Source organism: Tursiops truncatus, chromosome 7 (assembly GCF_011762595.2).
Source record: "Tursiops truncatus isolate mTurTru1 chromosome 7, mTurTru1.mat.Y, whole genome shotgun sequence".
Taxonomy (NCBI): Eukaryota; Metazoa; Chordata; class Mammalia; order Artiodactyla; family Delphinidae; genus Tursiops; species Tursiops truncatus.
In genome coordinates, this window is record NC_047040.1 from 44,267,688 (window position 1) to 44,292,418 (window position 24,731).

The following is a 24,731-nucleotide window of genomic DNA, read 5'->3' on the forward strand; positions in this document are numbered from 1 at the left end:
CATGGAGATACCCCAAAATATTAAAAATAGAACTATCAAATGATCCAGCAAGCCTACATCTGAGTATTTTCCAAAATAATTGAAAGCAAACTCTCAAAGAGATACTAGCACTCCCATGCAGCGCTATCTACAATGGCCAAGATGTGGAAACAACCTAAATGTCCACTGATGGATGAATGGATAAAGAAAATGTACTATATACATACAATGAAATATTATTCAGGCTTAAAAAAGAAGGAAATCCTACAACATGTGACAACATGGATGATCATAAGGACCATTATGCCAAGTGAAATAAACTAGTCATAGAAAGACAAATACTGCATAATTCCACTTATATGAGGCATCTAAAATAGACAAATTCATAGAATCAAAGAGTCAAAATGGTGGTTAACAGGGACTGGGGGGACAGGGAAATAGGAAGTTACTAATAAATAGGCATAAAGTTTCAGCTAGGGTCAGTAAGTTCTAGAGATCTGCTGTACACCATACCGCTAGTCAACAATACTATATGGTACACTTAAAACTATTGGTTAAGTGTGCAGATCTCATGTTAAGTGTTCTTAACACAATAATATTTAGAAAAGAAAAAAGACGACCAAACCTACAGATTTTGAATTGCCAACACTCCTACAATCAGCTGGCTCTCTGGTCCTTAACTGATGGCAATTCTCTTCCCATACACCCTATTCAGGCAAATATGCCAACAATTACCTTATGGTTCTTTTTTTTTTTATTTCTAATTTTGTCCTTTTATTAAAAAAACAAGCAACAAGTTTTAAGGCTAACAAATAATATGCAGCCTGGAGTTGATTAGCTTTTCTTTCTTAATTGATTAGTTAACAAAAACTTTCTACTGATGAGGTAACAATAACTTCACTTTAAAAGTTTGGTTTGATTCTATTAGGTTCTTTCCGGAGTGAAATCAAAATTATGCCAGAGTAATTCATGAAGGTACTACATATAAGAGAAGAAAGACAGATGCACCCATCCAAGAATAAAAAAAGGCATGTATACAGTATTATCATTTGCCTAGGCATTAACTAAATCAGGTATCCTCACATCTTTTCTGTTCTTCATTTTCTATGTGCAGTCAATCAGTCTCATTGATTCTTCCTTATAACAGCAATCACACTGTTTTCTATGCCCAATCTGCTTATCCTATTCAGACCCATAGTGCCTGAACATTTGTTACAGCTTCCTAACTAATGTCACCATTTATAGCCTCCTATAATTTCTCCCAGCACACTACTACCAAACTAACTGTCTGAGGTAACACCCTGATCAAGTCACTTCCCTACTCCCAATTTTCTATTTAAAAAGAAAAAATCAGCCTAGCATTAAAGACCCTTTATAATCTAGCCTCAAATTGTCTTTCAGGATTTATCTTCCTGTATTCCTTTATATAAAATACTTACTCACCTAAACTGACTTATTCACTGCCTCTAAATGTGCTCTGTACTTTCCTACCTACATCTTTTATATTCATACTATTCCTCTACCTAGAATGATCTTGGTCCATTTATCTATATCAGCAAATTACACTGTAATAGAATTAGCCTATGACCCACCCACTTGTGGAGTTCTAGGTGAAATCACTTTTACAGGTTGTTCCTACTTCACTGCCAAGTGAAGTAACACCCACCTGCCAAGTGGCTAAAGTCAGCTGTCCCTCTTCTGTGACTTCCTAGGAGCCCTCCAGAAAAAAAGGGAAATGTCTCGAGTATAAAAGCTGATACTTGCTGTTTTCCCACCTCTCTTTTCTGATTCTAGTGACACCATTTACCACTGTATCTTTGGTGCTTTAATACCTATGTTCACAATCCCATATGGGCTAGTGCCACCAATGTGATAAGAGTACTCCTGTCCTCCATGCTCTCAATCCTTGATCACACTCATTATTTTAACACCTATTTTTTGAGTACCTACGTGAAGTACTACCATCGACTAGGGACACATCGGTGAAAAAATAGTCAAAAATGCTTCCACTCATGGAAATTATATTCCAGAGGAGGAGAGAGAGACAATAAATTAAGATAAGTACAACAGGGCTTCCCTGGTGGCGCAGTGGTTGAGAGTCCACCTGCCGATGCAGGGGACATGGGTTCGTGCCCCGGTCCGGGAAGATCCCACATGCCGCGGAGCAGCTGGGCCCGTGAGCCATGGCCGCTGAGCCTGTGCGTCCGGAGCCTGTGCTCCGCAACGGGAGAGGCCACAATAGTGAGAGGCCCGCATACCGCAAAAAAAAAAAAAAAAAAAAAAACACCCATAAATACAACATACAGTGTATTTGATTTTGAGAAGTTTTACGCAGCAGCAGCAGGAAAACATGTGTGGGGCGGGAGAAATGGTTATAATTTTAGGGTGGCTAAAGAAAGCTTCATTGAGAAGTTTTAAGAACTAAAAGATGAGGATTGAACCAGATATACAGAAGAATGTTCTAAGCAAAGAACTACAAATACAAAGGTTCTGAGTTGGGAGTATGACTAGTACGTTCAAGGAAAAAACAAGGAGGCCAGGTAGCTGAAGCCAAGAAAAGAAAAAAATGAGATCAGACATAATAGTGGATCAGATCATCTATAACAGGGGTCAGCAAACTATAGCCCAAGGACTGAATCCAACCCACTGCCTGCTTTTTAAAGTAAAGTTTTAATACCTACGGCTGCTTTCATGCTACAACAGCAGAGCTGAACAGTTGTAAGAGAGCCTGTATGAGTTAGAAAACCCAAAATATTTACACTATGGCTCTTTACAAAAAAAGGTTTACTAACCTTTATGTAGAACTCACAGCCCATTTATAAAGACTTTGAGATGGAAACTCACTGAAGAGGAGTTGCATGACCTGAATTACGTTTTTACAGGTCACTCTAGCTGTTGGGCTGGGAATAGACTAAAGAGAGAAAGGTAGGAAGTGGGGAGATCCAATTAGAGTACTATTACAAAAATCCAGGTGAGAGATGATGGTGGCTTGGACGACAGTGGTAGTCAGACATGATGAAAAGAAGTTAGATTTTAGATATATTTTGAAGGTAGACCAACAGAATTTACTCTTTTATCAGATTAAAGTGTGAGAGAATCAGTAGTCAAGGATAACCCTAAGGCTTCTGGTTTGCCAACAGGAGAAACAGAATTCTCACATGCTGATGCAGAAGGATGTGGAAAGAGCAATTCTGAGAGACAAGGTAGGGAGCTTACTTTTGGTCATGTTAAATGTGAGGAGCTTATTACTAAACATCCAAAGAGAGATTTGGGGGGCTTCCCTGGTGGGGCAGTGGTTGAGAGTCTGCCTGCCGATGCAGGGGACACGGGTTTGTGCCCCGGTCTGGGAGGATCCCACATGCCGCGGAGCGGCTGGGCCTGTGGGCCATGGTTGATGAGCCTGTGCGTCCGGAGCCTGTGCTCCGCAACGGGAGAGGCCATAGCAGTGAGACGCCCGCGTACTGCAAAAAAAAAAAAACAAAAAAAAACAGAGATTTGGGGTGGTAGTTAGATCTGTAAGTTTGGAGTTCAGAAGAGAGCTATAGAATGGAGATAAAAATTGAGGAGTCATCAATGTATAAATGATATCTAAAGGCATAAGACTGAATAAGCACATCAAGAAAAGAATATATATGAGAATAAATTATACACACACACACACACACACACACACACACACACACACATATGAGGATAAATTCCAGAATTGAGCCACAGGACACTAAATGTTTACAAGTTAGGATATGAGGTGGAACTAGAAGACTGATAACAAATGGTAGAAAGATAGGAAAAAAACCAGGTATGTGTGTTGACCTAGAAGACAGGTGAAAAAGTGTTTCAAGGATGCGGAGATCAACTGTAGCAAATGTTAAGTAAGATAAGATCTGAGAAGTGACCACTGGATTTAGAAATCTGAAAGTCAATGGTGACCTTGGTAAGAGTTGTGGACTGGCAGAAAGAGAAAGTCTGACTAGAGTGGGTTCAAGAGAGAATGGGGGGAAAGTAATTGGAGACAATGAATACAGACAAGTATTTTAAGAAGTTTTGCCCAAGTGAAGGAATTGGCCTTGCCTAGAAACATGACACATACATCTATAGCAACAGAAGGGAAGGCTGAATGTATGGGCACAATTGCAGACAGGTGGGTAGTTTGTAAAAGTTCTCTCTTGATTGCCTCAATTTTCTCAGTGAAATAGGACGTAAGATCAGGTTATGTTCTAGTTCCCTGTGCTACTCTTGTGAAGATAGGGAAGAAGGACTTGACTGTCTGAGAAGAGAACACATGAAATAGCCCTTTGGGACTTCCACTCAATGTGTGGATCGTGGGCCAGCAGCAACTGCACCACCTGGAGACTTGTCGGAAATGTAGAATCTCAGGCCCTCCCTGGCCTTCTAAATCAGGATCTGCACTTTTAACAAGATCCCCAGGTGATTTGTATGCACATTAAAGTTTGTTTAAAGCACTGATATAGGAGACCAGGAGAGAAAATGGGCAAGAGAAACACAGTATGACTACCAGGCAGTACAAAGATTAGTGATCGTGAATTTAAAGTGGTACTAGTAATTTTGATTTGCATTTCCCTAATAATCGGCAATGTTGAGCATTTTTTCATGTGCTTTTTTGGCCATCTGTATGTTTTCTTTGGAGAAATATCTATTTAGATCTTCTGCCCATTTTTTAATTGGGTGGTTTGGTTTTTTTTTTTATATTGAGCTGTATGAGCTCTCTGTATATTTTGGAGATTAATCCCTTGCTAGTCACATCATATTTAGATATTTTCTCCCATTCTGTAGGTTGTCTTTTTGTTTTGTTTATGGTTTCCTCTGTTGTGCAAAAGCTTTTAATTATGTCCCATTTGTGGTATATATATACAATGGAATATTACTCGGCCATAAAAAAGAATAAAACAATGGCATTTGCAGCAACATGGATGGACCTAGGGATTATTGTACCATTAAGTGAAGCCAGAAAGAGAAAGATAAATATCATGCAATATCACTTATATATGGAATCCAAAAATAAAAAAAAGATACAAATGACTTTATACAGGTCATTTGTACAGAACAGAAATAGACCCCACAGACCTTATACAGAACAGAAATAGACCCCACAGACATAGAAAACAAACTTTTGGTTACCAAAGGAGAAAGGGGGGGGAAGAGGAATAAATTAGGAGTTTGGGATTAACATATATACCCTACTATATATAAAAGAGATAACCAACAGGGACCTACTGTATACCACAGGGAACTATACTCAATATTTTGGGGTTTTAATTTACAATGCTTTGTTAATTTCTGCTGTACAACAAAGTGATTCAGTTATATATATATATATATATATATATATATATATATATATATACACACACACACATATATATTCTTTTCCATTATGGTTTACTACAGGATACTGAACATAGTTCCCTGTGCTATACAGTAAGACCTTGCTGCTTATCCATTCTATACATAATAATTTGCATCTGCTAATCCCAGACTTCCAATCTCTCCCTCCCCCACCCCCTCTCCCTAGGCAACTACAAGTTTGTTCTCTGTATCTGTGAGTTTGTTTCTGTTTTGTAGATCAGTTCATTTGTGTCATATTTTAGATTCTACATATAAGTTATATTATGCGTTATTTGCCTTACTCTTTCTGACTTACTTCACTTAGTATGATAATCTCTATGGCATTATTTCATTCTTTTTTATGGTTGTATACTCAAAATTTTGTAATGCTAAGTGAGCATTAAGAGGAATACAGATATAAGCAAGATGCGGCCCCCCCCCCCCTTCCACAAGAGGCTGTTGGGACGGGGAGAGAGAATGCAAATCATTTCCAACAAAGCAGAAGTGACATAATAGGAATACACAGAAAATGCTACGGAAAAAGCTACATAATAACTAAGTCTTGCTGGCAGATAGGGGAAGACTTCAAAGACTTTTTTAACAGTGTGAGCAAACATCAAAATTAGAAATCAACTAAACTAGAATTTGACTTATATATGGCCCTCATCTTTTCTATATAATATTTCACAGAAGTTAGGTGAAAAGTAAAAGAAGTTAATATAACAAAGAAGAAAAATGAGAACCATTAAAAAAATTTATCATTAATTTGCAAATAAAAACAAATAAACAACCAACCAATCATGATTGATAATGAGCCCCAAGCTAACCTTAAAATATATCTGAAGGAACATCTACCTTCACTAATTAAAAAAGAAATAAAAACAAACCACCCAAACTTTCAAGGTTAGAACTGGAAGAATATATTCTTCAGAAGGAAGGGGCATTTGAACCATAGTCCTGGACTGGAATTTCTCTTTGATTATACTGCCTCCACAACACTGGCTGGGATGGGTGGGGGGAGGGGTGACCCTTTAATACTGGTCCAGTTATGGGCAAAGGACTTTTCCTTGATTCCTCACAGCACAGGTGAAACAAAACTGGGACATTCAAAAATACATGAGTAAGGGCTTCCCTGGTGGCGCAGTGGTTGAGAGTCCAACTGCCGATGCAGGGGACACGGGTTCGTGCCCTGGTCTGGGAAGATCCCACATGCCGCAGAGCGGCTGGGCCCGTGAGCCATGGCCGCTGAGCCTGTGCATCCGGAGCCTGTGCTCCACAACGGGAGAGGCCACAACAGTGAGAGGCCGGCGTACCGCAAAAAAAAAAAAAAAAAAAAAAAAAATGAGTAAAAGGCTAAAAGATGCAAAGTAGAATAAAATGAACAAAGGGAATAACATGAATGTAAGGCATACAGATTATGAACTACCACTTATTTATCTTTAGTTTATAATCTAATAAATGTGTGCCTTCCTTCTCATTCTTGGTCATCATTCTTCCAGACTTCAAAAATAAATAAATTCATCCCAATAAGCCTTAACATTCATGTCACATGTAAGTGGGATAGGTAGAAAGCCATTCCTTAAATTACTTCTCTCTCTCTTTTGTAAGAGATCAGACCTTCTTATGTCAATAATATCCAATTCAGCTTTTTTTTTTTTTTTTTTTTTTTTTTTTTGCGGTACACGGACCTCTCACTGTTGTGGCCTCTCCCGTTGTGGAGCACAGGCTCCGGACGCGCAGGCTCAGTGGCCATGGCTCGCGGGCCCAGCTGCTCCACGGCATGTGGGATCTTCCCGGACCAGGGCACAAACCCGTGTCCCCTGCATCAGCAGGTGGACTCTCAACCACTGCGTCACCAGGGAAGCCCTCCAATTCAGCTTTTGCAATAACAGCAGGACTCTAATTATCAAGACAGGATTAAATTCAAAACAATTTTTTAAAATACAAATGATATTTTAAGCAAAGGAAAATCACGAAAATCCACAAGTATGAAGTATGAAAGTATCCCTTATCTGAAATCACATATTTACCATTATGTTCTAAACTAGTGGTCTATAAAATTACTCATGCACTTATGAAAGAGCTAATACTACTAAGTGGGTTTCAGATATCACCACATTGAGAAAAACTTCTAATTCTGGGAAATAGCTACTTTATAAATGAAAATATATGTAGCAGGACCTCACAGGGATTCAGTTACAAAACAAAAGTTGAAGACTGTAGTGCTCATCTAAGAAATGGCTCTAGCATTTCTCCAAACAAAATCTACTTTAAATAAAGTCACTGAATCTACTTGTAAATTATTTCTCTTTGGCTGTCTCATTATTCAATATGCTTTCAAGGAACATGGTGATGAAAGAAGAAAAATACCTCTTTCTAACATAACCATACTGGCAAGAACATCAACATTATCAGTATTCAAAGAATGTCTTGGCAGGTTAAACCTTCATAAAAAGAAGGAACACTATTTAATCCAAGATGTCAAAATAGCAATAGTACTTCTCATATTATGTGCAATATGATTGTTTGTTTCTAATGTAGAAAAAAATTTCAAAAAAAGAAGAGACAACAATATTGCCATCTTTAAATTTTAAGCTAAGGCAAAAAAATTCTTCAGAAAAGCACATAAAGAATGACAAACATAAGCATGTTTGTAAGAGCAGAGCAGGACTCAATGTTCAAAGAGATTTATGATAATGTATCAATGCTATTTTAGGACATTTAACAATATAACATTTGAGGCACAACAGCACTATTAATAAATAGAAGAGTGAAAAAATAATTTATACTAAAAGAAAAAAGCTTGAAAATATAATTGAGTCCATGATTTCCTTGTGTAATAATAGCTAATACTTAATTTTACTATAAAACTTTTGATAATCTTACATTACTTGCATGGTATAACACTCTCCAGGATTTGAACTGCATCTGAAATTACTGAAGACCACCGAGAGACCTGCGTTTGCTCAGTATAAGTTCAGATACGGTGTCTTCCAAAAATTATAAAATACAGTGTATTAAAAAATACTACTTTCCAGTTTCAAAAGAAAATGCCTACACTGATGATCTTACACAGATTGGGATAATAATATAAACTTATTCAAAGCTTAGAAGATATATATTTGACTTTAAATATGCATCTCCATTACACAGGGCAATAATATTCTTCTGTTTTCTCTTAAAACTTTTCTCTTTGGTTGTAGTCACTTTTCTTTTATAAAAATGTAGCTCCTGTCTTCATGTTTTACCTTTTTCCATTTGTTTTCCCTTCGTGATCACTGTTTCTTCTGCCCTTAATATTTTCTTAACTTGGGTAATTCAACTTTTAATGACTAAATGTCCTTTGGATCAAGAGGTCATAGGGTTATTTATATTAACAGGATGAGTCTCTATCTATCAACATCCTGAGGAATCCTAGCATGATAGAGCTGGAAGGGATCTCAAGGTATCATTTGGTTGAGCTCTATGCCAGCAGGAACAGGTGGCTGACTATTCTTAATGTTTTTCTTTATTTTTTTAAGATGACCAAAGATTTTGATCATAAATATTCCACCATAACTTGGTTTAATATGGAATCGTCTTAATAACAAGTAAAAAGACATGGAGTGGAAAGAAAACTGGATGAAAAAGGGTTCTGACCTCAGTAGTATTACTTACTATAAAATAGAAAACAATTCCTTAGATCATTCTGAGCTTCAAGTTCCCCATACAAATAGAGATAAGGCTGTCTAACCCACAAGGTTATGGTAAGTGCTCTGAAACCTGGAAAAGAACTACACAAATGTAATGTAGTATTAAAATGGGAAGACAAAACAGTAGAGTGTGAAGAACCTATACTCTGTAGGCAGGTAAAGTTTTGAAACCCATCTCAACAATTTACCAGCTGTGCAACACTGAGCAGAGTATCATACCTCTGAGTTCAGAGGACAACTGCAAATTGATATAATGTCTACCTCACCTGGCTGTTGCTGTGGATATAGGAGTTTTACACACCTAGCATAGGCCCTGGCATTGTGTACACTCTTAATAAATGTTAACTCTCTACTCCCCATCAGGTTTCCAAACTTCTGCTGTGTGGTTCTACTCACCTTACATTAAATATTTTGAAGTGCATGTGTGGAATTTTATGAAAAACATAACAATCAGAAGATATGTAAACCTTTCTTTCCCCTAAGATTCATCAAGCAACAGGAGGAATTCCTTATCAGCCCTGCTTTGAAAAATGGAAAGAAATGAGGTAGAGTTTCCTTTAAAAACTTAACAAAAAACTCTTCCAAAGAAGAAACAGTTTAGAATAGAAGGTGGAAAATGTTACTAAATTGTGAATTCTTTAAAGGAAAAGAACAAGTCTTACTCATCGGCATAGTTAGGAAGCAAACATTTCTTGGATGGAAAAGTCTCTTGGTAGAATCACCTATCTTAGAAATTAAGAAATAAAAGGTTCAATCAGATTTCATATAGGTACAAGGTAACAAAGTAAAGATGCTCTTTAAACAATAAAGAAAAAGCTAAACAAATGTGGACACATTTTGAAAGAAGACTCTTTACATATCTAACTGATTTAGATAAAATATGTTGTCCCTTTATTATATCATATACCAAAAATGTCCTGTTGAAACTACAATAATGCTTACCTTGTTATGTACAAAAACAATCCTTACATCAGGTTTAAGTATACCATAGTTTATGAGGAGATCTTGGACCTTTTTTATTTCCTCTTTACATTTTTTAGCAGTTGAGTAAAATTGCTTTCTTACAGGTAGATTCTTAAACAATCGTAAAGCAGTTACAGTTGTACCTGTTGGTAGATAAGAGGAAAGCATATTTAGATGTGGAAGGAACTTCACAGATCTTCAAATCCACATACAATCAGTAATTAATCCCTTTTATCACTGAAGGCCAGTCCTCTTCAAACTCTGGGAACACAAAGAAGGCTCAACCTTGCAAGCTATTCTGATCCCTTGCTAGGCTCTCCTATTTGTAACAGGTCTGACCTGCTAAGTATGATCTCTTCTATGTGATCTAAACAAGAATAATCTTATTTCTACCACTGCAGAGAAACATGGGCTTACTAGAATGTACAGTATCTTAAGAAATCTGCAGATATTCAAACTACCTGGTGATGATGCTTATTCTGCACTTTGAAATACATAGGTGGTATAAGGCTAACAGCATATGTGATAACCTTAATTATTCAATTAAAAATTCTAATCTGATGCTCAACATCGCTAATTATCAGAGAAATGTAAATCAAACCTACAATGAGGTTATCACCTCATACTGGTCAGAATGGCCATCATTAAAAAGTCTACAAATAATAAATACTGGAGAGGGTATGGAGAAAAAAGAACCCTCTTACACTGTTGGTGGGAATGTAAATTGGTACCGCCACTATGGAAAACAGTATGGAGGGTCCTTAAAAAAAAGTTACCATATGATCCGGCAATCCCACTCCTGGACATATAGCTGGAGAAAATTCTAATTCAGAAAGAAACATGCACCCCAATGTTCACAGCAGCACTACTGACAATAGCCAAGACATGGAAGCACTCTAAATGTCCACTGACACATGAATGGATAAAGATGTGGTATATGTATACAGCAGACTATTACTCAGCCATAAAATAGAAATAATGCCATTTGCAGCAACACGGACAGACCTAGAGATTATCACACTAAGTGAAAAAAGTCAGACAGAGAAAGTCAAATACCGTATGATATCACTTATATGTGGAATTTAAAATATGATATAAATGAACTTATCTACAAAACAGAAACAGACCCATAGACATAGAAAACAAATTTATGGTTACCAAAGGAGAAAGGGCAGGAGGGAGGGATAAACTAGGAGTTTGGAATTAGCAGATACAAACTACTATATATAAAACACGTAAACAACAAGGTCCTACTGTATAGCACAGGGAACTATATTCAATATCTTATAATAACCTATAATGGAAAAAATATGAAAAATAATATATATATGTAAAACTGAATCACTTTGTTGTACACCAGGCACTAAGACAACATTGTAAATCAACTATACTTCAAATAAAAAAAAAATTCTTATCTGAAATAATATCTAATTGCCTGGTTTAATTTACCTCATCTCCTGAACAACAACAAATACGCAAAACACAGGATAATCTAACAAAAGGATTTTTTTAACTTTGAACTTATTTAACTAAAAAGTTGAGAGGTGGGATCAAGATAGCAGAGACAGAGGATACAGAGCTCACTTCCCCTCTCTAACACATCATAAATACAACTACTTGTAGAGCAATTCTTACTGAAAACAAACTGGAGACTGGCATTAAGACTCTTATACAACCAAATGTGTAAGAAAGATGCACATGAAATCAAGCAGGAGGGGAAGAGAAGCAAGTCTGTGTAATCCCCCTCCTCTTCTTGGAGGGGGGCACAGATGCGGAGGGAGTACACAGGCTCAGAGATCCTCCCTGAGGAGTGAGCGGTTTGAACCACTTACTGGGCACCCCATCCATGGGGTCCAACACCAGGAAGATGAGTCGCTTCAGGTGGTTTGAAAACCAGCAGGATTGACAGTGGGGCTATAAGAAACCTAGACTCCACTCATGAAGAGCATGCACATGCTTGCTTACTCCTGAAATAAGGCAGAGGAAGCAGATTAAAACTGCCCAGGTCTCTGGCCTGTTTCCCAGTACCACCCCAGCACATACCTCAGACAAGCTGAGCATCCACTCTGGCCTCGGCTCATTCTGTGGCACAGCTCCACACTGTGACAGGGCTGCCACAGCCAAAGGGAGTGCACAGTTGTAGGGGATGGGGCTGGCTTGGACCTGGGGCAGCATCCAAATGGGGTAGGGGCAATCATTGCTGGCACTTGCAAAGGAAGTGGATTGGGAATAGTCCAGAACTCTGGTGCCAGGACAGCCATGGAGCATGCCTAGTCCACACTGAGCATTGGCCCTGGTCCCTCTTGCTCTACAGCATAGCTCCACATTAGGGCAAGGGCTGTCCTGGCTGAAAAGAATGCACAATTGTAGAGGGTGAAGCCGGCTCAGGCCCGATGCAGCATCTGAGCAGGGTTGAAGTCAGCCTCTGTTGGTGCTCCTGGAGAGAGTAGATCAAGAGTAGTATGGAATTCTAACTGGTGCCAGGACCACCACAGCCTGCACCCCGACCCATGAGAAGCACCCACACCAGCCTCTCTTGCTCCAGCTCCCCTTAAGGGCAAGTGTGCCAATGCTGGGAGGGGAGAGCACACACTTAGAGGGAAGAAAGCCAGCTCAGACCTGACCCTCAGACCTTCTATTCCAGCAACATGGGACCTGATCCCATCCCCAATAGGGTGGTATTGGCCACTGAGCAGAGAAGCCCCAGCTCACAGGTGACTCTGGTTCTAGCCCATCTATCTCTAGCCCTACTCCCCAACCAAGGTGAAAGCTGCCACTACTCCATAGGGGAAGATGTAACTCATGCTCATATAAAATCCAGCTCTCCCACCAAAGGCACCTGGCACACACAGACAGTATAGGGATGCTCCCAGACAAGGATGCCACTACAAGGCCAAGATAAGTAACTGTTTCACCAAATTCCATAGAGACAGAAAAAGTTAAGCAAAATAAGAAGACAGAGGAATTTGTTTCAAATGAAAGAACAAGAGAAAACCCATGAAAAAAACAACTAATGACACAGGTAAATAATTTACTAGATAGAGTTCAAAGCATTAGTAATAAGAATGCTAACTGAACTAGGGAAAAGAACAGATGAACAAAGTGAGAACTTTAACAAGGAACTAAAAGGAAACAAAAAAGAACCAGTCAGAACTGAATACAATAACTGAAACAAAAAACATAGTGGAAAGAATTAACAGTAGACTTGGTGATACAGGAAGAACGCATAAGTGATCTGGAATATGAATAATGGAAATCACCCAATCAGGACAATGAAAAGAAAAACAAATTTTAAAAAATGAGAAGAGTTTAAGGGACCTCTGGGACAACATCAAGCATACTAACATTTGCTTTGTAGGGGTCCAAGGAAAAGACAGAGAGAAAAGGGGTCGAAAATATATTTGATGAAATTATGGCTGAAACCTTCCCAAACCTGAAGAAGGAAAGAGATATCCAAATACAGGAAGCATAGAGGGTCCCAAACAAAATGAACCTAAACAGACCCACATCAAGACATATCATAATTAAAATAGAAAGATTAAAGATAAAGGGAGAATTCTAAAGGCAACAACCACCCCCCCACAAAGAGTCATATATAAGGGAACCCTCATAAGGCCATCATTTGATTCTTCTGCAGAATCTTTGCAAGCCATCAGGGAGTGGCATGATAGATATAAAGTGCTGAAAGGAAAAAACCTACAACCTAGGGTATACTACCCAGCAAGATTACCATTTAGAATTGAAGGAGAGATAAAGAACTTCTCAGACAAGCAAAAACTAAGAGTTCATCAATAATAAAATGACTTTAAAAGATATGTTAAAAGGTCTTCTCTAAGAAAAAGAAAAGGCTACAACAAGAAGTAATAATCTGTTGGAAAGTAAAATCCCACTATTAAAAACAAATATAGGGAACTCCCTGGTAGTCCAGTGGTTAGGACTCGAAGCTTTCACTGCTGAGGGCCCCAGTTCAACTCCTGGTCGGGCCTGGGTTCAACCCCTGGTCGGAGAACTCAGATCCTACACGCCGCATAGCACAGCCAAAAAAAAAAAGCAAAAACCAATATATAGTAAAGGCTGTCCATCAACCACTTAAGTATGCATGCTACTATGAAGATTAAAAGACAAAAAATTGTAAAATTAACTATAACTACAATACAGGTTAATGGATAAAAATGAAGATGTAAAATATGACATCAAAAACACAAAATGTGGGAGAAGGGAGGAAAAAAATGTAGATCTTTTATAATGTGTTTGAACTTAAAGGACTACCAGTTTTAAACAAGTAGATACAATTATAGGTCAACATATATGAACCCCACGGTAACCATAAATCAAAAACTACAATAGAGGGAGTACCCTGGTGGCTTAGTAGTTAGGATTCCAGGCTTTCACTGCCATGACCCAGGTTCAATCCTTGACCAGGGAACAGATCCTGCAAGCGGCATGCGCAGCCAAAAAAAAAAAAAAAAAAATACGATTCACAAAAACTAGAGAAAGGAAGACAAGCATACCACTAAAGAAAATCATCAAATCATAAGGAAAGAACCTAAAAGAAGACGACTGAGAAAATATACGGAAACAACCAGACGATAAGTAACAAAATTGCAATAAGTACGTACCTATCAATAATTACTTTAAATGTCAATGAACTAAATGCTCCAAGCAAGAGACACAGGATAGGGTCTTCCCTGGTAGTGCAGTGGTTAAGAATCTGCCTGCCAATGCAGGGGACACGGGTTCGAGCCCTGGTCCAGGAAGATCCCACATGCCGTGGAGCAACTAAGCCCGTGTGCCACAACTGCTGAGCCCGCGTGCTGCAACTACTGAAGCCCATGTGCCTAGAGCCCATGCTCCGCAACAAGAGGCCACCACAATGAGAAGCCCCCGCACCGCAACAAACAGTAGTTCCCGCTCACCGCAACTAGAGAAAGCCCGCGCATAGCGATGAAGACCCAACGCAGCCAAAAATAAATCAATAAATTTATTTAAAAAAAAAAAAGACATGGGGTAGCTGGGAATTCCCTGGTAGCCTGGTGGTTAGGATTCTGGGCTTTCACTGCTGAGGGCCCAGGTTTGATCCCCTGGTAGGGGAACAAGCTGTGGGGCATGGCCAAAAAAAAAAAAAAAAAGAGAGAAAGAAAAGCCATAGGATGGCTGATTGGATTAAAAAACAAGACCTGACTATATGCTGCTTACAAGAGACTCACTTTAGAGCTAAAGACATACATAAAATGAAAGTGAGGGGATGGAAAAGGATATTTCATGCAAATAATAACAAGAAAGCTGGGGCAAATAATACTGATGTCGAACAAAAAACACTGTAAGACAAAATCTGTAACAAAAGACAAAGAAGAGAATTATACAGTAATAAAGGGATCAATACAAAATGAGAGTTTAATACTCATTAATATATATGCACCTAACAGAGGAACACCTAAATATATAAAGCAAATATTAACATATATAAAGGGAGAAATTGACAATGATATAATAATAGTAGGGGACTTTAACACCCCACTTACACCAATGGACAGATCATCCAGAAAAAAAAAAAATCAATAAGGAAATAGTAGTTTTAAATAACACATTAGACCAGCTGGACTTAATAGATACCTACAGGACATTCCATCCAAAACAGCAGAATACACATTCTTTTCAAGTGCACACAGAATGTTCTCCATGCTAGAGATCACAGGCTAGACCACAAAACAATTCTCAAAAATTTAAGAGAACAGGGCTTCCCTGGTGGGGAAGTGGTTGAGAGTCCGCCTGCCGATGCAGGGGGCGCGGGTTCATGCCCTGGTCTGGGAGGATCCCACATGCTGCGGAGCGGCTGGGCCCGTAAGCCATGGCCGCTGGGCCTGTGCATCCGGAGCCTGTGCTCCGCAATGGGAGAGGCCACAACAGTGAGAGGCCCGCATACAGCAATAAAAAATAAAAATAAATAAAAATAAATTGAAAAAAATTTGAGAACAGAAATTACACCAAGCATTTTTTCTGACCACAACAGTATGAAACTAGAAATCAATTACAGAAAGAAAAGTGGGAAAAACACAAACACGTGGAGACTAAACCACATGCTACTAAAAAACTGATGGGTCAATGAAGAAACTAAAAAGGAAATTAGAAAATACCTTGAGACAAATGAAAAAAAAAACACACCTTTACAAAATCTATCACATGCAGCAAAAGCAGTTCTCAGAGAGAAGTTTATAGCAATCCAGGCCTACCTCAAGAAATAAGAAAAATCTCAAATAAACAACCTAAACTACCATCTAAAGGAATTAGGAAAAAAAGAACAAGCACAGCCCAAATCAGCATAAGGAATGAAATAATAATGATCAGAGAGGAAATAAAGAGTCCAAGAAAACAATAAAAAAGATCAACAAAATCAAGAGCTGGTTTTTTAAAAATATAAACAAAATGGATAAGCCTTTAACCAGGTTCATCAAGAAAAAGAGAATCCAAATAAACAAAACAAGAAAATGAAAGAAGAGAAATAACAACCAATATCACAAAGATACGAAAAAAATCTTAAGAAAATACTATAAACTGTCATATGCCCACAAATTGGACAACCTACAAGAAATGGATAAATTTCTAGAAATATAATGTTCCAAGACTGAAGCAGGAAAAAATAGACAATCTGAACAAACTGATCACTAGCAGTGAAACTGATTTTATAATAAAAAACTCCCAGTAAACAAAAGCCCAGGACCAGAGAAGCTCACATGGGAATTCTACCAAACATATAAAGCAGAAATAATACCTATCCTCTCAAACTATTCCAAAAAATTGAAGAGGAAGGAACGCTCCCAAATTCACCCTATAAGGCCTCCATTAACCAGATACCAAAACCAAAGACACTACAAAAATAAAATTACAGGCCAATCTCTCTGATGAGCATAGATGCAAAAATCCTCAACAAAAGATTAGCAAACCAAATTCAACAATATATAGAAAAGGATCATACACCATGATGAAGTGGGATTTATTCCAGGGATGCAAGGATGGTCTGACATCTGTAAATCAATCAATCTGATACACTATATTAACAAAAAGGATAAAAATCACATGATCATCTCAATAGACACAGAAAAAGCATCTGATAAAATTGAACCATTCATGATAAAAACTCTCATCAAAGTTGGTATAGAGGGAATGTATCTTAACATAATAAAGACCGTTGATGACAAACGCAGTTAATACCATGCTCAACAGAACAACACAAGGATGCCCACTCTTGCCATTTCCATTTAACATAGTATTGGAAGTGCTAACCACAGCAATCAGACAAGAAAAAGAAGTAAAAATAATCCAAATTGGAAAGGAAGAAGTAAAACTCACTTTTTGCAGATGACTTGATATTACACATTGAAAACCCTGAAGTCTCCCCCCAAATAACTACTAGTAGTAATAAATGAATTTAGTAAAGAAGGATACAAGATTAATATACAGAAACCTGATGGTAATAATGAAATAACTAATAACTAATAATTAACTATCAGAGAAAGAAAAGAAGAAAACAATCTTATTTAAAATTGCATCAAAAATACCTAGGAATGAACTTAACCAAGGAGGTGGAAGATCTATATTCTGAAAACTATAAAACGCTGATGAAGGAAATTAAAGATGATACAAAGATATGGAAAGATATCCTGTGTTCATGGATTGGAAGAATTAATATTGTTACAATGTACATCCTACCCAAAGCAATCTACACATTTAATGCAATCCCCATCAAAATACCCCTTGACATTTTCACAGAATTACAACAAATAATTCTAAAATTTATATGGAACCACTAAAGATCCTGAAGAGCCAAAGCAATCTTGAGAAAAAAGAACAAAGCTGGAGGTATCAGACTGACTTCAGACTACACTACAAAGCTTCAGTAATCAAAATAGTATGGTACTGGCACAAAAATAGACACATAGATCAGTGAAACAGAATAGAGATCCCAGAAATAAACTCAGGCACTTATGGTCAATTAATGACAAAGAAGGCAAGAATATACAATGGAGAAAAAATGGTCTCTTCAATAAGTGGTACTGGGAAAACTGTACAGCTACATGTAAAATGAAATTAGAACATTTTCTCACACCACTTACAAAAATAACCTCAAAATGGATTAAGTATCTAAATATAAGACTAGAACATCTAGAAGAAATCACAGGCATAACATTCAGACATAAATCAGAGCAATATTTTTTTGAACGTGTCTCCTAAGGCAAAGGAAACAAAAGCAAAAATAAACAAATGGGGCCTAAATAAACTGAAAAGCTTTTGCATGGCAAAGGAAACAGTTATCAAAACAAAAAGACAACCTACTGAATGGGAGAAAATATTTGCAAATAATATGACCAATAAGGAGTTAACATAAAAAATATATAAACAACTCAAACAACTCAATATCAAAAAACAACACACCTGATTAAAAAGTGGGCAGAAGACCTGAATAGACATTTTTCCAAAGAAGATATACAGATGGCTAGCAAGCATGTGAAAAGATGCTCAACAGTGCTTGATCATTAGAGAAATGCAAATCAAACCACAATGAGTTATCAACTCACACATGTCAGAATGGCTATCATATGACTGCAAATAAACTGGCAAGGATGTGGGGAAAAGCAAACCCTAACACACTGTTGGTAGAAATGTAAATTGGTGCAGCCACTATGGAAAACAGAATAGAGGTTCCTCAAAAAACTAAAAATAGAACCACCATATGATCCCACAATTCCACTCCTGGGTATGTATCTGAAGAAAACAGAAACATTAATTCTTAAAGATACATGCACCCCAACGTTCACAGTAGCATTATTTACAATTGCCAAGATATGGAAACAACCTAAGTTGCCAAGATATGGAAACAACCTAAGTGTCCAACCACAGATGAATGGATGAAAAAGATGTGGTGCATATATAGAATGGAACGCTACTCAGCCATGAAAAAAATAATGAAATTCTACCATTTGCAACAACATGTATGGACCTAGAGGGTACTATGCTTAGTGAAATAAATCAGACAGAGAAAGACAAATACTGTATGATTTCACTTATATGTTGAATCTAAAAACAACAACAAATGAATGAAAATAATAAAACAGATTCACAGATGTAGAGAACAAAATACTGGTTACTAGTGGAGTGAGAAGGGGGAGGGGCAAGATAGGAGTAGAGGACTAAGAGGTACAAACTGCTTTGTATAAAAGAAACTACAAGAATATATTGTACAGCACAAGGAATATAACCAGTATATTATAATAACTTTAAATGGAGCATAACCTATAAAAATACTGGATCACTACATTGTACACCTGAAACTAATATTGTAAATCAACTATATTTCAATAAAAAAAGAAAAAGAAAAAACGTTGAATAAAGGTATAAAAAGTATATTGCTTAAATATCAGGTTAATAATTAGCTTTTGTTGGGGAAAAAAACATGAAATTAGTACTGGATGCTTTCTCAAGGCCATAAACCGTTAAGTCTGTGTTTTTTCAAACACTGAGCAACTTTTAAAACTACCAGTCACCAGCTAATCCCGACTTATTAAATCAATCTCCTCACATGATTCTAATGAATGTACCGCAGGGTTGAGATACAAAGCACTGAAAAGTCAAAAAAACAATTTAGTGTATGGTTTCTCAAACATTTACTGTGGGGGCTGACTGGTGCATTTCAAGATGTGTAGCTGCATCCCTGGGCCTCTACCTACTAGATGCAGTCGGCACCCAATCCAGTTGTGACAATCAAAAATGTCTCCAGAAAATGTCAAATGCCTCCTGGTGGGGGTAGGAAATTGCCCTTGGTTGAGAATCACTGATTCAGTATACAGCAACTAGCATTAAAAACAAACAAACAAGAAAAACTAAAATACAAATAGACTGAACGAGAACAAAAATAGAATGCATCACACATAGTAAGTGTATATATTGCATTAAGAATTTTTGTTTTGATTAGATTTGTATAAACTGGGTTGCTATGCAAAATGTATTTCTTACTGTGAATTGGAATCAAAAAACCTGAAAGTTGCTGCAAAGGTCAACTTTTGACCTACTGCTCATAAGAAATGGCAAAAACACAAAGAAATGACAATCAAGAGGGAAATATAAGACTTAGAAGCCTAGCATAAAATCAGGAGTTCCAGGAAGAGAAAAAGAAACAAATGCAGATGTAATTAAATAAGTAATAGAAGAAAATCTTCTTGAGTTAAAGGCTTGAGTGCAGGTTTCAAGAGCTTAGAGCATTACAAGTAGGAATTAAAAAAAAAAAAAAGACACCACATTCCACTGTAAGTCCTAAATTTTAAGGAGAACGGAAAGGTTTTCCAAACCTTCAGAAAGCATAAGTTCCTTATGAGGAAAGACTTGCATCAAATTTGTTATCTATAACAGTAGAAGACAACCTCAAACTACTTAGGTGTAATTAAGAAACTTACATCAAGATATGATATGTATATGGACAAAATGTAGACAGTTTGGGACCTGCAAGGATTTGAAAGTATATCAACCAAAGTATATATGATGAAAACAGTGGAGGATGAACACTAAACAAGCGACAATTATATCAAAACAAGAGATTTCACAATAAGAGAAGAAAATAAACTTGGTGATCAAAGAATCTTAAGACCTGAATGTAAACAGAAGATGGTAATGTAGCTGGCATTTACAATATAATTGTTAAATAAAGATTTTTAAAATGTAAGAAATATCATGTTGGGGAAATCCTACCAATAGCTTGGAACTCAATGTTTTAAATGATTCTTACATTGGGTAATAACTGGAGAAAAGAGTTAGGAATAAAGAGGGATAAAGCTTACAGGGTCCTATATAACCTTCACTATGGATATCTTCTTTCCTCTCAATGTCCTTCCTTCTGTTATTCCAGCGCATCAGATTTCTTTCCACCTGAGGGCTTTTGCACATGTTCTATCCCCTACCCTTTGCATAGCTAACTCCTTTATCAACCTTCAGTCTCAATCTAAGTAACACCTCTTTAGAGAATCCATTCCTGAATGCCCTATCAAAGGCTGTTGCTCCCAAAGTTAAATCACGTTTTATTTCTTCCTAGAAATGATCAATATTTGAAAAAACTTGTGTCTGCCTCTTCTTTTAGAATACAAGGAGCATGAGAGCAAGTAACTGTCTACCATGTTTGCCATTAAATCCCCAGCACTTCAAACAATGACTAATAAGCTGTGGGCAATTAACTAAGAATTTTTGAACAAATGAATGAATGCACTGAAGAAAGAAAATAAAATAAATAAGGTAGTAGGTAGAAACTTTGTTTAAATTGTTTCTGTAGTTAAAGAAGCACACATTGTATTTTTATAATTTTTGGAAGGGAATTTACTATAAAAGAAAAAAAAAAGAAAACAAGGTTAGGGAAAAAAAGATCTTTGTGGAATAGGACCAAAGGAAAAGCTGTATTTCTACTTTGCTCACACCTGATGTTTTTCTGCTTTTTTTCTCTTGATTAGGTGCTTCATTAGCATATCACAGTCAGCCTTCCATATCAGTGGGTTCTGCATCAGCGGATTCAACCAACCACAGATCCAAAATAGTTGGGAAAAAAAAAAATCCAAAAAGTTCCAAAAAGCAAAACTTGAATTTGCTGCGTGCAATGGCAACAATTTACATAGCATTTACAATGTATTAGGTATTATAAGTAATTTAGAGATGATTTAAAATATATGGGAGGATGCATGTAGGTTATATGCAACTACTACACCATTTTATATAAAGGACTTGAACATCTGAGAATTTTGGTATTCGCAGGGGGCCCTGGAACCAATCGGATACTGAGGGATGACTGTACTAACAATTTAAAATGGTTTTCTTTTTTGGCCTCCCTCCATTTTTATGTAGGGTATTTTCTTGGCCTAAATGTACATGTCACTTCCACCAAAGAACAAAAGTCCTAGGAACACCACAGTATTCCTCACTAGTAACACCGTGGTGCTGGTATTCTCTGCCTTAGGGAAGTAAAAAAGCTACTGTTAAGTTCTGAGGTAAAGTTGACAGATCAAGGAATGCACGCAGAACAAGTATGCACTCTGCCTCCATTGCTAAACAGAGGTCACACTCACAAAAGAATTCACATCACACCCTGTTCTGAAACCTCTTATGCCTTCTACTCATCTCACACTACATTCTCCCTAGATTTTTCCTCTACTCCAACAGCTTCAACTGCCTTTCATATGCCAATGATTCTTTTCATCAAAACTGTAAGAAACACCATACTGTTATGAAACTCTAAAGAAGATAAAACAGGCCAATTAAAGTATGCTACAATGCCTTAACAACAGTCCCATGCAAAACAGAACTAGTCACACCAGACTTTCATGCTTTGATATTACTTTCAACTAGTCCCATGGATAAGGCAATTTCCTCTGGTGTCTTCAATTTCAATGCTTGGCATGTGACAGCAATCCTTTTGCATTTAACGCAGCTTTTTTCACTTGTGGCTATTTTCTCTTTTTAGGTCTCATAAAGCATTTGTTGCTTCAGAAAGAAAATACAAAATTGTTGTTTATTCCTGAAATCAACACACAAATTACAAACAATGCACAAAACTGCTTGTCCAAAAAGGATTTGAGGAAGCCATTTATTATAAGCCACAACCTGTTTTCAGAGATGTCAAAACATGCATCTTATAATTAAGATATATATCTTAGACCTATAACACTCAAGTTATATACAGATGCTTATTCAAAATTATTACCTGGATATCCCAAAGATACCTCAAATCACCACACACAGACCTGAACTCATAATCTTTCTTCTTGAGTCTGATACTACATCTATCCTCCCTTTCTCACATAACACTGACATCCAACAGTTTCTAAAAGCAGGTACTCTAGATTTCCTCTACCTCTTACTACCAATATTGCTTAAGTCACCTAGCCCTATCCATTCTATCCCCAAAATATCTCTCAAATTTATGTCAAGTTCCTTCCTTCTCCTCAAACCTTAGTTCAGGATAACATCTCTTCCAGTAAGACATAAATTACGGTAGGAGTTATAATGTCTTACTGGTTAATTTTTTTAAATAGCATGATATCCATCCTCTACCTAAAAAGTTTCAGGGGCTAATCACTGGTTGCAAGAAAGGGTACAAACTCCTTACCATGATAAAACAGGCCCATCATAACCTAATATCCAAGTTACCATTTTCTTACCTAATCTCCTGCATCTACTACCTCCAAACATTCTCACAGAACTTTGCTATGTCATGCTTAGTATACCAGTTTATCTACTTTATTGGCTTTTTAGCTATACTTCTTTGTATTATTTTTAGTGGTACATTTTTTAGTTCTAGAATTTTCATTAGGTTCTTTTTTAGAATTCCATTTCTCTGCTGATATTCTCCACCTTTTACCAATTGACCATCTTTTCCTCTAAATTCTTTAACAGTAGTTTTAAAAGTTCTTGTCCCTAATTCAAACATCTGCAAGTTTGCTTATATCAACTATTTTTTCTCTTGACTATGAACCTCACTTTCCTTTCTTCATGTCTCTCAATACTTTTATTTTCATCAGACATAATATATAAAAGAACAATAGATATTGAAATAGATATTTTCCCCCAGTGAACGTACTTCACTTTCTCATCAAACAGCTAGAGTGAAGAATAGAGCTCTTCAATATATAATTAGAGGAGTTCATCTGGGTTGGAGCTGAGTTGCCCCTTTATTTAGTTCCAGTTCACTTCTGGTTTCAAATGTCTTGAGGATGGAATCGGGTCTCTCTCTGCCTCTAGCAAGGCTTCGGGATCTAAGTACTGTAAGACTTTAAGATATTTCTCTCTCTAGCTCAGTCCCAACTTTCTTCACCACTGCTTACTCAGCAAAAGTCCTGATGAGATTTGGCTTCTTGGGTGAACTAGCTCTGTGTTTGAGGATCCTATCCTCCAATCTGTCATGTCAGCTCACATGTGGCTAATAAAGTTCAGCTGGTTTCTCCTAGGGCCATAAAAGATCCCTTGTCTATAGTAGGCTTGCTCCTTTGCATGCCTATGCCTCCAGGCTCAGTTAATGCTCTCAGGGATACAAGCAGCCACCAATCTCTTTGTGCCTAGGTGCACCTAAGAAGGGTCATCTTCCTCTTAAACTTGGTTCATTTAATTTCTTTGTGACACAGTTCTCCAATGAGTTTTAAAAAATACAAGATTTTAACTTATGTGTTTTTCCCCCTCATTGTTACACAGAGAGCAATGGTCTCCCGAAATCTTCTAGAGCCATCATTCTTCTCTTATTGAAAGGTTATGCTCTCACCCCTCCTTACTACCATTTTCAAACTCAAATGTTATCTTTTCTGAAAAATTCGCTCACCTTCCTCTAGGCAGCTGGTGGCTTCTTTTTACTGTCATTGCCTGTTTACTCATCTGTGTTCTCCACTCGTCTGTGAATTCCTTTCACTCACCTGTGTTCTCCACTAGCCTGTGCAAATATAATGACATACACTGTAGCTGTGGACAGATGGTGGGAAGGAAGGTAGGCAGAAATCAGTAGGGCAAAATATGTGTTCATGAAAGGAAAAGATGTATGTTGGCTTTTAAATATATCTCTGCATCCAAGACCACACTGTACCTAATCCATATATTAATTGATAAATTATTGCTTCAACAGCTAAAACTGTTTTCTCTGAACAAACTGAGAATTACCAGTAAGCCAAGAATTATATATATGTTCAAATAAAACTTAATGATGGAAAACTCTGCTGATTCCAAATGAAATGTATATCC

At 37.2% G+C, this 24,731-nt stretch overlaps 1 protein-coding gene across 6 annotated transcripts in view; it reads right to left on the minus strand.

The window, feature by feature from the left end:
* Positions 1 to 24,731, minus strand: part of PMS1 (PMS1 homolog 1, mismatch repair system component) — a 98,551-nt gene that overhangs the window by 51,751 nt on the left and 22,069 nt on the right. For all 6 annotated transcript variants that reach the window (XR_002175632.3, XM_073807496.1, XM_033859955.2 and 3 more), the window contains one exon: positions 9,960 to 10,123. Coding sequence is in view for 5 of the 6 variants with exons in the window: in XM_073807496.1 (XP_073663597.1) it covers positions 9,960 to 10,123 (164 nt within the window). In the remaining variant the exon portion in view is untranslated. The remainder of the gene's footprint in view (positions 1 to 9,959; positions 10,124 to 24,731) is intronic.